The sequence below is a fragment of the Papaver somniferum genome, chromosome 6 (assembly GCF_003573695.1).
Source record: "Papaver somniferum cultivar HN1 chromosome 6, ASM357369v1, whole genome shotgun sequence".
NCBI classification, from domain to species: domain Eukaryota; kingdom Viridiplantae; phylum Streptophyta; class Magnoliopsida; order Ranunculales; family Papaveraceae; genus Papaver; species Papaver somniferum.
The window spans coordinates 175,763,125-175,779,011 of record NC_039363.1 but is presented as its reverse complement, the minus strand read 5'-3'; the positions used below and the strand labels follow the sequence as shown (position 1 = coordinate 175,779,011).

Here is a 15,887-nt window from a genome sequence, read left to right as displayed (position 1 = left end):
TAGAACAACAAAGGAATGCATAACAAATATAACAACATTTTTTTATAGGCATAACCTGTGATGAAGCAAGTCTAAACAATGCATAACTAGTCATGCATTTAATATTGGAACTGAATAATATGTCATGCATTGATTTGTTAAGGTGCATAACTTATTATGCATTTAAAAACACAACCCTGCTTAACTTATTATGCATTTAACCACACATGCCTCTTTCTCAGGCATCTGCATAAACCATTATGCACATCTTTTACCATGCATAATCTATCATGCACTACTAATTAATACTACATAAACAAACAGTTGACTGCATAACATATTCTGCATATTTTTTAAGAAGGCACAATCTGTTATGCATTTGTTTTTTTAACAAGCATAATGTGTTTTACATACAAACAAGCAGGTAAATGATAAGAGAAGTTTATTAACTGATGCATAACAGGAACAGGAAGGAATTCAACGCACCTTGTTTATAGACAACACATTGCTTATTAGATTCTTCTTCTTCTTCCTCTTCACTCTCGGATCTTTCGATTTGCTTCTTCTTCATCCTTTTCAGGTCTTTCGATTGTTTGGGTTCATGTCTTTTTCTTTTCTTCTGATGATCAACAACTTGCCTCACTGAAACAGGCCAAATCATATTGTAACAAATCAATGACACCAATTAAACAATATATCACACAGAAGATACCACAAGCAAATCTTACCATCTTCGGCATCATTTGTATTATCATCCTCATTATTTGTATCATCACCCAATACTTCCTTTGGTGCAGCTTTCTTTGCTTTCTTTTTTCCCTTAGTAGCTTTTTCAGGCCTAGGTGAACTAGGTGATACTTGAGGTGACACCTGATCTTTTAATCTCTGCGACTTCCTTGACGGGGTTGCTTCAGGATCTTTTCAACACACAAATAAATGAGCTATTTAAGTTATGCAGTAACTTTGGTAAGCAGATGAAAGTTAAAATTTAAACAGATGAAAATTAAAAGCAACACTTAAAAATAGGTGTTTTGCAGTGTTTTTTTTTGTAAGCATAACCTGTCATGCATCTGAATAACAAGTTACACACATTAATTTGATGATGCATACCCTGTCATGCATCTGCAGAACAAGTTTTGCAGATTTATGTTATGCAGAATCACATATGAGAACTAGTTATTCATACCAGAGCCTTTCTTACTCTTCTTCAGAGCATCTCCCTTTGCCTTGATTTGCATCTCCTTCAGTGTTTCGTCACTATCAATTTCTTCTTGTTCATCTTCAACATCAGTAGGTAAAATCACATTGAGGAGAAAATTATGTTAAAATCGAAGAAGAATAAAGTATTGTATTACTTTAGGTTTACTCTTTTTTTCTGGTTTATCATCGGCAATTACTGTAACAAAATTTAAGATAAAAAAAAATTCAAAAAAAAACAAAATCAAACACTAACAGATGAAGCTAATGATAAATCTCACCGGGTTTTTTCTGTTTCTTCGACTTCATTTTTCCTTCGGTTTTCCCTTTTTCATCTGAAGCATCAAGAACAAAAATTAAAATCGAAAATCAAATAAAATCAAATCTACCGAATGCATGCAAGAATAAGATCGATTAAACTAGTTTTAGTACCTAATTTCTTCTCTTTTGATTTCTGAAGACGTGTTTTTGTTGGTGTTTCATCCATTTTGGTTCTACTGAATTCTAGGGTTAAGGTTTTTTAGAGTTTGAAATTGATTTTTATGGTTTGATCAACTTCAATCATCGGTTTTAGGGTTTGATCAACTTCAATCATCAATCATCCGTTACAGTGTTTATGGAGGAATAGGAATAGAAAAACGGATGAAGAAAAAATGAGAAGAAGAGAAAAGAAATGGTTCCGACCGTTTTTGGGAGTTAATAAAACTGCCCAGAACCGCTGAAGGGTAATTGAAGAACTCTGCACGTTTTTAATAATTTTAAATAATGTTGGGTGCGACTGTAGGGAAAAGTAATTGTGGGCCTGGCGGTAAGAAAAAAAAAATTCTGGGCCTGCGCCTAATTTCCCCTTTCCGTTTGTGAAAAATACTAGAACCACCCTACTGTATGGGTTCAATATATACAAGCCCTACAAAATGGATCCTTCTCTCCCAACTCCATACTTTCACATTTTGATATTGCTAGGCCCAAAACTTTTAATATTATGGCTTACCAATAAAACTACACTTTTAAAATACCTAAAATACCCCATCTACATTTGATGAACTGTATCCGACTTATGTTCAGTTTCATTTTTTATTTCATTTTCTCTCTCCATCTAAAACCAGAGCGAAAACCAGAGATTAGATTCATTTTCTAGGGTTTTCTTGATTCGATGTACTACGAAGAGGAAGAAATGATAAGATTTTTTGATCTCTACTTATGTATCTACTGACGATGTGTCTAGATCTTCATTGGTTTCTGAGTAAGTCGAAATCGAGATGCAGAGACGATGAAGATTGTCATCAACAATTAGATCCGAAGATTCAACAACAAAAAGTTGAGAAAGATAAGTTTCTCCCTTCTAATCCTATTTTAGATCAATTGAAATTTCTTATTACGTGATTCAGAAATTGATTTGGAAATAAAACTCAGAAGAAACTAATTCTTACGTCTCTTGAAAGTCTAATTAACTTTGATTTCAATTGAAATTAATTGATTAATTCATGATCATAGTATAGATCGATTATCATCTTATCCCAATCTTCGTGTTTGAGTTAAGAAATTTGAAAAATATTTGTCGACAAATTTTCTAGGGCTTACTGTTAGAAATTGATCTGTCTCTTAATTTGTAATCTCGATCGACAATTGAACTTGTGATTCTTGATTAGAGCATCTTAATCCTTATTACCCTCTGAATAGATTTGAATATTTACTTACTTTTGATTTTCGATCTGATCTGAACTTATATCACTACAAAAAATCCTAGCAAATGCCACTAAAATCTCGCAACTATTAGTTGCCAAATGATATCGAAAAAAGTCAAAGGAAACTAGTAGTTCCTATATACTTCCGCAACAATCTGCACACAACTACCGTTTTTATTAGAATCTGAATTCTTTAGCAACAATTATATGCCAACTACATGAAATATACTAGTAGCCTGATGCTTTGGGAACTAGGCTAAGGCAACTCTTAGTTCCTATATAGTTTGACAACACGTCAATCGCAACTATAGGTTTCATTAGTTTCCAAACTCTTCAGTAACAAAGATATGCCAACTACATATAATGCACTAGTTTCCAAACTCTTCGGAAACTAAGCTTGCACAATTAACCTATTGCATAGTTGCTTAAGACTTCGGAAACTAAACCAGCAACTGTGATTGCCAAAGGTTTGAGCACCCAAATACACCAACTAGATTATGTTAATTGTTAATGTTAAAACACCTGTTAACATTTAAATTAAAAGTTTGAGGCTCTTTGCAGTTATGTTTCTCATTCTTTTGTAAATAGCTTGCTTTAAAAAAAAAAAATAGCTGGATGTTTTCTGCTCTTGTTTTGAATATTTTAATTCGGATGACAAGAAATCACCTACAGTATTACTTGTTGGAACCAAAGTTAGATTAAATAAAATACAAGGGGAAGGGTAAGGGTAAGAGTATCCTCTGAAATTTCATTGAGTCTTCATTAATTAAATAAGAATTTGATAAATTATAAATACTTGTTCTTGATTTACTATCTCACTCATTCTTAATCAGTCTTTTTGAAAACATTAAATTGTGATTTTAAGTCAAGGAATTTGAACAACTAATCTTCCTTAACTGTTAAGATGGCAGTCACTGTTAGGCATGAAAAAAGTTCTCACAGTGAAATGTGTAACTTAATTAGATCCTTACAAGACTCCGGTTAGATTATCATTCATGGAAATGGTTCAAGAAAATGAATGTCTTGAAACACTCTTAAAGTTTACAAAAGATTAAAAGTGGGAATCGTGAAAGAGAAGTTTACAAGATTAAAAATATGAACTGTCATGTCTTCCCAAATTGCCAAGTACCCTATGTCAAAGTAGTTTCATAACTCAACTTTCGCAGGGAAAAAAATTCTACTTCTAACAGGTGATAGCCTCGCAACACCCCACCCCAATAAGAGAAACATAGAAACCCGTCCATTTTGCAAGGCATTTGCAGTCGATAACTGGACAAGTCCTACAACATATAGATAACTCAGTAACTAACTCATCATAGATTAAACTTAAATTCAAAATAATCCAAGCATCACAAAGGGGAAAACTTTTATTAGATCAATAAGATGAAATGATACTCACCACTATTAAAATTCCATATCATCGCGGTTGTTATTATCATCAAATTCATACTCATCCTCATCATCAGAGGTGTAAACGGCATCCGTGTCATTTTCCTCTTCATCTTCTTGGCTTCGACAAGCTACTGCTGCTGCAGCACGACTGATAGTTTCTGGGGGAACGTCGTTCCTATCCCAAACAAAACTGTCACTGCGATCCTGATGTGGCTCTCCTCTAAGATCTTTTATCGAATAGCTTGAATGCCATTCTTGATATGCCTCACTAGAAGTCGAGCTTTCTGTTTCAGTCTCCCCATCCGAATCTATTTCTGGAATATTGAAAGACCGACGAGGTTGCGTTTTTATAACCACTTCATTTTGTTTATTATATACATCATTGATATAGAAAACCTGTTGTGCTTGAGATGCTAAAATAAACGGTTCATTCACATAATATCTTCTATTCATATGGACACTAGTAAATCCAAACTCATCTGTTCCTGCAATCGGTCTCCAATCGCATTTGAAAAGAAGAACTCGGAGTTGACCCACATACCGTGCCTCGATAATATTATTCACAACTCCATAAAAATCATTTTCATCTTCAGCTACACCTTCGTCTTCCCGAGGGACACACAGTCCACTATTCTGTGACTTTCGTCGACTCTCCCACTCTCTTGTATGAAATCTAAACCCATTGATAATGTAGCCATTGTAACTCAAACATTCTTTAGCAGGACCTTGACTCAACGAATATAGTTCATCACTCACCTGACCTTTTTTATGCAATTGGTATATCTATTCATACATGCATAGAGATGTTTATCAATGACGAAAAAAACGAAGTGAAAGTCATTAAAATCGCAAAAGAAATTGTGTTACAATGATATATCGGTACTTACTTTAGTTGCAAACCAATCAGGAAACTCTTTGATGTGTCTTCTATTAACGTCGGCGTCTCTTAAGCCACGGCTTTGCAGCTCACTTTTGTGTTCCCTGCAGGTGCAGCGCTTAACATAGTTAACCACAACACTGCTAAAATATTACTAGATCTTGAACAAGTTAATGGCTATAAAAACACAAATAAATAGCACGCGCACTCCTCATATGGCTGCACTTCTTTGGTATTCAGCAAAGCATAAAGTTGGATTTGTTTCATCTCTGACTCCGTAAGCTGTCCCCAAGTTTCAGCTCCAACGGGCCTACCGGATTGTTTGAAAACTATTAATCGATCATCAGGTTGTGGCGCCTCATCATCCTCATTCCTTTCAAGTTTATTAAATTTTGTACAACACTATTCAAGTAACGCGTACAAAAAGTGATACATTCATCTATAAGGTATGCTTCAGCCATCGATCCTTCGGGGCAAGCTTTATTCCGCACATAAGACTTCAACTTACGCAGATACCTAAAGTAATTACAGTAAGACTTCAAAGGATGCAAAAATAGTGATTGTATAAAAAAAATTACAAAAAGAAATATTCACCCAAGTCGTCAATGTAATTAGACAAATGTTGCACATAAAATAAATGAATACCCTTACCTCTCGATCGGATACATCCACCGATACTGAACTGGACCTGCATCCTTTGCTTGTTGTGTTAGATGAATGGGCAAATGCATCATCACAACAAAAAAAGATGGGGGGAATATTCTTTCCAACTTGCACAAAGTAATTGCGATACTATCTTGTAGTTTATCCAGATCCTCTATCTTGAGAACCCGTGTACACAACACTTTAAAAAACATACATAACTCACTCAGTGCTTCCAATATATCCCCATCCAAGTGTCCACGTAAGGCAATAGGAAATAAATATTCCATTAATACATGATAGTCATGACTTTTCAGACCCATAATCTTTCGATCCTTAACGTTCACACACCGAGAAATATTTGATGAGTATCCATCGGGAACCTTAATATCCTTCAAAGTTCTACAAAAAGATTCCTTCTCTTTGGGCGACATGACAAAAGAAGCTGTTGGCACCACTATTTTATCTCCCTCTTGTCTCAAATGTAACTCCGGCCGTAATCCCCAGTCCATCAGATCCAACCGGGCCTTAAGATTGTCTTTCGTTTTCCCTTCTACATTCATCACTGTGCCCAATACAGTTTCACAAATATTCTTCTCAACGTGCATCACATCGACATTATGAAAACATATAATTGAGCTTAAGTACGGCAACTCATGAAATATGCTCTTTTTTTTCCAGTTGTGTTCAAAAGTAACTAGTGTTATTTCTGTCAGACCAGTCTGTTTGGCGTTCTTACCAAACTGAACTTGTCGAAAATGAGCCAGCTGTTGAGCAATTTCATCCCCATTCATCAGATGTGGTGGTTCTCGAAGTTCTTTCTCTCCATCAAAGGCTGACTTCTGGTGGCGCCAATGATGACCAGCAGGCAAGTATCGACGATGATGCATGTAACAATACTTGCCCCCATTGCTCAGTCGTTCTGAACATCGGTCAGGCCCACAGCACGGACAAGCAAATTCCCCTTTGGTGCTCCACCCGGAAAGCATAGCTAGTGCAGGGAAATCACTGATGGTGCCAAGTAATGCTGCACGACATTTAAAATTCTCTTTCTTTGAAATATCGTAAGTTTCAACACCTTCATCCCACAATTCCTTCAATTCCTCTATGAGTGGTTGCAAATACACATCGATGTCGTTTCCTGGGGATTTGGGTCCAGGAATTATCATAGACAAGATAAAATTTTCCTCTTTCATACACAACCACGGTGGTAAGTTATAATTGATGAGAACAACTGGCCATGTACTATGTGGATGCAACATATTCCCAAACGGATTCATCCCATCAGTTGCTAATGCAAGTCTTACATTGCGAGGATCAGCTGCAAACTCTGGGTGCTTCTTATCAAAGGTCTTCCATGTCTCTGCATCAACTGGATGCCTCAAAACTCCATCTTTGGGACGTCTTTTGGCATGATATCGCATATAAGAAGCGGTCTTTGAAGACATAAATAACCTCTGAAGTCTTGGCTTTAATGGGAAGTACCGCAATTGCTTTACTGGAATGTTTTTACCTCTTGGTGTTCTTCTGATTGATTCGTTATCCACATTCAATTCAGTAGTTTTCCATCTTGAAGCATGACATACCGGGCAAGAAGTTTTATCTGCATTCTCTTTCCAGAACAAAACACAATCATTCTCGCAAGCATCGATCAAAATGTAGCCAAGCCCCAAGCCCTTGATTGTTGTTCTAGCATCATAAAAATTCTTTGGTAGTTTGGCATCCGGAAAGGCTTTGGTCAAGAGACTCAACAACGCATCAAACCCCTTGATGTTCAATCCACCGAGGGACTTGACATGAAGCAAGTGCACAATGAAGGATAATCTTGAAAACTTTTCACAGCCAGGATATAGTGACACCTGCGCATCGTTCAACAACTTGTAAAAATTGGAGGCGTCATAGTTCATTTCTTGCAGCAAATCAGACATTTCTTCATCGTCGTCCTGCACCACATTTCCAGTATTGGTTGTTTCCCTCACCTGGTCTTCCCCTTCTCCATGGTATACCCAATCGACATATCCCGGCATAAAGCCATTCCACAGAATATGTCCGTGCACTACAGACACAAGCTCTCTCTTATTGTTATTGCAATCCTTACAAGGACAAAATATTTTCTGGTCGGGTTCTAAATCCCAGCTCGCATAGTCTATGAAATTTCGAACTCCTACTTTGAATGCATCGTGGTCTCTTGGAAGTCCTATCCAGCTCTTGTCAATAATTGTGAAGTCTTGGAAATCCATCATATGAACATAAAGAGTAAACAGAAGACAATCTATGAGAGTCCGTAAAAGGAGGTGCAGAACAACTATGGATTAGAGAAACAAAATTTCTGCGAAACAAGAAGAGATCTTAGATTAAAGTCAAACCAACAAACAGATAATATGAATCTATAGTATCCAAATTAAAATTTTTAGCAACCTATGCAAGTCAAATTAGTGAGAAAAATAGGCATAAGTTAAGGATTGGAGCGCAATTACCAGAAATTCGTCACATCAAAGCCCTTTCCAGCTCCGTTGGAAACCTGGTAGTAGACAAACAAAAAGAGCACAGATCAGTAAAATCAAGAAGGAAAAGTGACTCTTTTAACTAAATTGAAAAGAGGGGGGGATTGATATGAGACTATGAGAGTTATCTCTAAACTCTGAATCCATTTTATAGTTATAGAGAGTCTTGAGGGAGTTAGATTTTAAAATCTTCAACAATAACATAAATCTGAACCAAAATCACAACCCACACCCAGAAATCAACCACCAGAGGGTTCTATTCAACAATTGATTAAAAATAAAACCATTACCGAAATCGAAATCATAGTTATAAGAAAAAATTACAGAAGACAGTTACCTTTTGCCCTAACTTTTGATGGAATCCTTTGATTTTCAAGTTTCAACAACTTCTTCATCCAATCGAAGTCAATGAAGAAAAAAAGAGAAATCTCGAAGTCAATGAAGAAGAAAAGAGAAATCCCTGTGAAATTGAAGAGAAAGAAGATGGGGAACCGAAGGAAGTAGTTGTTGAGAGAAATATCAACGAGGTGACTGGGGTATATGGAAGATGAGAAAGAAAGATCGGGACTGAGTAATCTATGTTTCGCCCAGCGTATTATTTGGTGTAGCTGGACTATAAGATAGGAGTACCTCACTGCCATAGATGGAAGCCACCTATCACCATCAAAGAGATCTGATGACCAAATCTTGAGACCCGAGATCTTATGGTGAAAACCACGTGCCCCACACACAAAAAATGGGCGCGTGCACTATACGTTCGCCTGGTGTGGGGCGTGGACTATGCCACCGCCTGGTGTGGGTCGGGACCAAGGTAGTTAATCTCGGATTCCGGTTTATCTCGGTCCCGAGCGAGACACTGGTACAACGTTGTCTCGGGGAGATTTCGTTTTCAAATTTCGATGTAATTTCGGTTCCAAAAAACTTCCAATAATTTCCGTTAATTTCAGTTAATATTCAATAATTTCCGTTAATATTCGATAATTTCCGATATTTACTTAGGAGAGACGTAATCAAATGGCTAAAGAGTAAACCTAAAGGGTATTAGGTATCGAAAATTTCCGAAAATTTTATGATATAGTTATACACTAACGGTATCGGATATTAACCTAACGGATCTCCCTTTACCGGTATCGTTATGTTAATAAACGGATATCCGTTACGTTAAGGTTATTGGATATCGGATAGCCGTTATATCGGATATTAACCTAACGGAATCCGGATGTTCGGAAACGGATACCGGATATCGAATATCCATTGACAGCCCTATTCCTCATCATCAACACCAAATGATAATTTTAGGTCAAGAAATTCAAACACAACAACAAGCAATAATACCAGTGAGTGAATTAATCTGTTTAATTTTTGTACTTGAGATTAATCCACTCAATTTTAAAAATATATATATATATATATTCCGGCCGAAATTCCGACCGAAAAACGCGTTTCCGGCCGAAATTTTCGCAAAGATTTCGTCCGGCCGAAATTAACAAAATCTTGTCTTCTTGGACCGAAATCCGGAACTTCGCCGAAATTTCGGCCGAGATGGCCGAAATCGACTACATAGGTCGGGACTATACGTTCGCCTGGTGGTTGAGCGTGGACTATACCGACTATATTTGGGTTCAGTCTTGGTCCTAGACCAAATATACTTTGGGTTTAGTCGCCCACTGCGGACGCTTTAAGGATATACCTATTTGATTCACGGGTGAGATTTCGAGTTACAATAAAAGTCTGGTAAAAATGAAGATTTTTCGTTCAATAATTGCAAATATTATGGTTTCTAATGCGAATTTTGGATCACTTGATGAATTTTGATATATTATGGTATCATATCCAAACATTCAAAAATAAATGAAGATGGTGGATATATTAGGTGAAATTTGATGCACTTAAGGGAAAATTCAAAAGAATCCGAGTGAAATTCAGCAAAATCGAGCGATATTGGGCTATATTGATGAATACCAAAGAAATTGAAGAAATACAAGTCACGTAGGATAGAATTGACTAAAATCGATGAGGTTCAAACTCTCAGACTTGTGAAGATTAAATTAATTAAAGGTTTAATAAAATTATATACAGAATTATTAACAATGCATGCGAGAGGTAACCAAGACACTAGATTCCACTATTATGCAAAATTGAATGATAAATATTTCAAAACTCTATTCAATTCTTAAGTCCTCTTTTATCTTTAAGACAAATAACTTTGTACCTGCTAACGCAAAAGGCAAACTGATTTTGTAGGTGATGGAAGATTGTTTCTTAGCCATCTGCAGATTGAAAAGATAGAATTGAACAACGGGGTTAGACGAAGAAAATGATTTATTGATTAATAAAACCAATATCTTATTTTGCTGAGGATAAAAAACTCACTGGAGATTAAAAAAAAGCCCTAATTCAAAAATCCATAAAGATGTAGAAAACAAGAAAAGGAAGAAGAAGATTTACATAGATTTCTAATAATCCTAACTCTGAAATGGGTGGATATCCAAAGAAACCAATAAAATTTGAGTGTAATTTAGTTAGGCGTCTTTATAATGGGTTGAAATATTCACCCAACTCAAGAATTCTTTAGATCTCAATGGATATGCTTAGATATTTACATAAATCGATTCCAAGGAAAGATTATACGACTCTATATAATCTATTTAATCTCACTATATGTACATAAAAATTTACATAAGTAAATTTAAAAAAAGAACTATGAAACTATATTATTGAAATATCTATCATATAATTTGAAAAATAAAGAGATTACCTAACTATATTTCTTTCTGTTTTTTTTATCCTCTCATCCTAGTATATGTTTTTCCCTTAACCTCACTTAAAAAAACTAAAAATGAGAAATAAAGGACGCTAACTCGACATTATTTTTTCCCCTGACTAAAGTCATCAAACTAATAACGAAACTTAGACCGATAAGAAAGACAAGAAACATGGATTCACTATTTGACTTAGATCACCAAAGTGCACACATGTATCCCCTGAGTGATTTCGACCAATGTTGACTAATGTTGTTATTAAAGTCCAGGTGAAAATGAGTGAGGTCGACCAACATTGAGATCGTTTTAATTCCCATACTATAATTATTCAAAATTTTGATGAGTCAAATGTTGCTAACAATTCTCGAGTTCATTATTTTTTCCAAAATTCCTTCTCAATTATCGAATCATAGGTTACAGTCGAGATTTTTGGTCTAACATGAATGATATGTTATAGTACCGTTCCCCAATAACTTTACCAATGAGCCACTGTCAGATTGAAAGTTGAACTTTTAAGAAAGAAAAAATCCTTAATTATTTTTTATAAAAACTCCATATAATGTTACCATGTCCACTAGAGGTGAGGAGGCATCTGCTGTGAATTTACCATGTGTCCATGCGCACGGCACGTGTCAGTGAACTGTATTGACGTGTTTACACGTGGTTGTAAAATAACCATTAGATCTTCCTCAACCCATCAAGTAGGCGATAGAGATGTATAATCACAGTTTCACATCGAAACATAGTTTTCTCCTCTCTTCCATATCCAGCGTATTTCTCCCCATCTCTATCTTAGGTAGAAAATTTCTCCTCGAGAGGAAATTTTGGCAGAAAATTAGGGTATTGTTCTACAGTTTTGGAAATATATCTGCATCGCCGTAGGATGATTGTGTTGATTATATTGATAAGGATTGGAAGAAGATATCAAGTGGTAATAATGTCGGTCCAAAAACTTTCGATTTGAACCCTAACAATTTTTGGGCGGGATGAAAATCAAAAGAAAATCCTTTTGGGCGGGGATTATTCCCGCTTGGTGTTTTGGAAAAGCTATAAATCTCAACCCTAAAATCATTCCAGAGATGTTAAAGAAATTTATTTATTTTTTGGGGAATTATCAGAAATCAAAAACAGCAAGGTACATAACTTACGATTTTTAATTTGATTAATTAGTTCATAAATTGATATTGGGATATTTGATTGAATCTGAAATTGGGGTTACATATTTTTAATTTGATTCATGAGTTCATAAATTGATATTAGGCTATTTGATTGAATCTGAAATTGGGGTTACATATTTTAAATTTGATTCATGAGTTCATAAAATGATATTAGGCTATTTGATTGAATCTGAAATTGGGTTACATATTTTTAATTTGATTCATGTGTTCATAAATTGATATTACGCCTGTTCAACTGAATCTGAAATTGGGGTTACATATTTTGATGGCTAGTGTTTTGGTCTAAATTTGGCCTTGTCTGTAGCTTTTTAGAGCTTCTCTAGTACAGTTTCCTCAAAAAAAAAATAAAAAAAAAAATTGGGGTTACATAGGATCAATCAAGTTGTGTAGAATAGTTGGGTGTATGCTATCCTGCTTAAGTTGGGTGTTCCTTTCCATCAGGTTGTGGAAAATAGTTCAAAACAGAAAATAATGCATCTACAGAGTATCGCAATGACACCCGCACCTATTGTTCAAAACAGAAAATAATGCATCTATAGTTGTGACAGCAATATGTGTTTCGTTATGACATACGACCCACAACCCACCAACAATAAAAACTTATGAGTATCGCAATGACACCCGCACCAAGACAAATTCCTTTACAGGATTGTTATAGTTTTGTAATATCATTATTGCTATTCAGATTTGGTTTCGTGACTGATCTTTTCTTATTCCTTTCCAGATGTCTCAAACCAAAAAACAACTTTCCAAGAAAAAAATTGGGAGCTCCGACATAGCAAGCATAGCCCCTGGACAGTTGAGGTCAAATTACGGTAAGAATTATATTGTCATATGACGGTATATAATGAAGTGTGTAGCATGTGTTAATTTGTTCATTCATTGTTTTCCTACAGGTAGCGTAAAGAATAGAGGAGGAAGGACTAGTCAACTCGGTCGTCAACAATCAGTGCGCCATTCATTGGAGGAATTGGGTGAACCACCATCGCGTTCAGGAAAATCAAGAAGAGGATCAATATTCCAACAAGTTCGTAGAAAGAAACAACAACCAATGAATCAGCAACCATCATCTCAAATCGAAGACCATGAACAAGTGGAGGAAGAATACCTTCAACCACCAGAAGAAAGATCAGGAAGAACTCGTAACACTCCCTTGCCAACAAGTTCACCACCACTGCGAGACAGGGGTGGACAAAGTCTTCCTATAACACCAAGCAGGTTACCTCTAATTGATGATGATTTTCTTGATTCTCCGAGAAGATCTCCTAGAGGACTTGGTAGTAATCGAGTACTAACCAACAGGTCTAATCATTTTATTAATTCTTTAAGGAGATCTCCAAGGGGACTCGGCAATAATAGGGTACAAAGATCGCTTGAGGCAGAGTACAATGCTTCAAATGCAGGATATATGCAAAGACATCGTCAAGTCCAACATCAATCAGATCAACTTTATAACACTCAAGTATCAAGTTCTTCTCGGCAACAACCATTGGGATTACAACATCAGGGTAGTCGAAGTTCATCTTCCCAACGACAATCTCAAACACCATCAAATGGCGCTCCTCTTGGAAACCAAAACATCTTGCATCAGAATACTTCACGCCATGAGCCAGAACAAAATGATACTCCTGAAGATCAACACCTCCAGCGGCAGCATCCTTCACGTTCAACATCTAATTCTCCCCAATCAAATGAAGAATGTGGTACTGCAGAAATAACGAGTAAGTATAAATGTATGCATATGTGAAAATAAAAGATGCAGAACACTTCATTTTATTTTTTTGCGCGAGTTCACTTATATGTTCATTTTTAATATTAAACAGTTGTACCATTAAGGAAAAAAAGAGGGCGCAGCTGTATGAAGGAACTTTCCAAATTCAGGGGACAAATACTTGAATTGGATCTCTATGAAGGTAGACTATGTGGTTATAAAAACGAAGTCGCAATCAATTCAGTGTGCATGTGGACTAGGCAAAGTCAGAACTGTCCCTTGAATTACGATGCATTTGATGATATTCCTCCTGAAAAAATTCAGCGGGTGATCAAAAATCTCTATGTATGTATTAGAAGTCACTGTGTTATTCCAATTTTAATAATATTTTTTGTGAAAGCAATAATTCGGATGTTTTAATGTCAATTATAACTCCCAGCTAATCAGTTTTTTCTCAACCAGGACTACTTTACAATCAAGTCTAGCACTGGAGAAGACCCAGAGGAAGCAATCAAGAAAATAATGAGGAATGCATATAACAGGCATAGGCACAAAATTCATAAAGCATACCTAAAGATTCAAAACCTTAGTAGTCACGAGGTAGCTTTGGCCTCCGAACCACCCTCTGAACTGGAGATTAACAGAGAGGATTGGATATATATGTGCAATACTTTCGACACGCCATATTTCAAGGTATATACATTCAGTTACATGTGATCTTTTCATCAAACTATCATTGCTTATGTGTTAGATTCTGAATTTACTTGTGGATACATTATAACCATAAAATTAGATAGCATACCCAATTTTATGTCACCTAGTGATACACCCCTTATACAATTTCATTGCTTCTTTGAAAATTTATTGTTTCTAGTTAGGAGTGTGTTCTTTTCCGCAAGGGTATGCATTTGAACTTCCTATCTGTTCTTCTATTGTCAAATATGCGTAGCATACTTAGTTTTAGACTGTCGCAAATAAAATTAAGTTTTGACTTTCCATGAAAGAGCCTCCTGTAGTATGTGTAGAATGTTTAAAATATCAAGCTATATATGTTATGAATACACTGCAGAGTTGCTTAACCTAACAGATGGTGGAGTTTAAATGACAGAAAAAATCAGACAGAGGGATTGCGGCTGCTAAAGCAAAGGAAATTAATCATAGTGCGGGCAACAGAAGTTTTGCCAGCGTAGAATATGATTTGGTATGCATTAATTGTATCTCATTCTTTGTCTACTGATGTTGGTTCGAATCCGTGTTTTATATACCGTGTAGTGTTAACTTACTTGGTTTGTTTGCAACTGCTTGCTGCTTCAAAGATTGCGGAGAACAAGCCTTGTGATGCAGTGATTTTGTTTTCAGAAACCCATGGTTCTAAAAAATTGCCACCGAAATGTCAGGAGATGAAAGTAAGACATACTACAAATATACTTAGAATTTTGTGTCTAAATATATCTCTGCAACAGTATATGATCATGTATAGCTATCTGTAATTTATGTAGAAAATAATGGAGGACATGAAAGAAGCAACACTGCGAGGAGAATCTAGTAAAACTCCATCTGACATATATGAAACTGTCTGTAATGAACAACGTGGGAGTCTTAACAAACGTGGTCGCAAAGCTTCTCACACTCACAAGAGTTTGGCTGATTTAAGGGAAAAAGAAATACAATTGTTGAATGGAAGAATTGAGTCTCTACAGACAGAAAACATGCTACAGAGAAGAGAAACACGTCGGCTTACTGATCTAATTAATAGTTTTTTTTCTAAACATTATCCTTCCATGGTTGTACCAGATGATGAAATGGAGGATGATGCAGAGGTCAGTGGGCGAGATGAGGATCTTGATGTGGAAGGTCAAAATGATGAGGATGACTATGATGACCTTGAGGATGAAAACTACATCCGTGACTATCCTGATATGGAGGATCGAAATGTGGAAGGTGCCATGGATGATGAATG

General features: G+C 36.0%; 1 protein-coding gene across 1 annotated transcript; it reads right to left on the bottom strand.

Annotated features, from left to right (window-relative positions):
- Positions 1-4,265: 4,265 nt before the first annotated feature.
- On the bottom strand, positions 4,266-8,012 carry LOC113291866. Its single transcript, XM_026541350.1, has 5 exons — positions 5,782-8,012; positions 5,639-5,666; positions 5,339-5,532; positions 5,141-5,234; positions 4,266-5,036 (listed from the first exon to the last, which is right to left on the bottom strand). The coding sequence occupies exons 1-5, from the start codon at positions 8,010-8,012 to the stop codon at positions 4,266-4,268; spliced, it is 3,318 nt and encodes a 1,105-aa protein (XP_026397135.1).
- Positions 8,013-15,887: the final 7,875 nt, after the last annotated feature.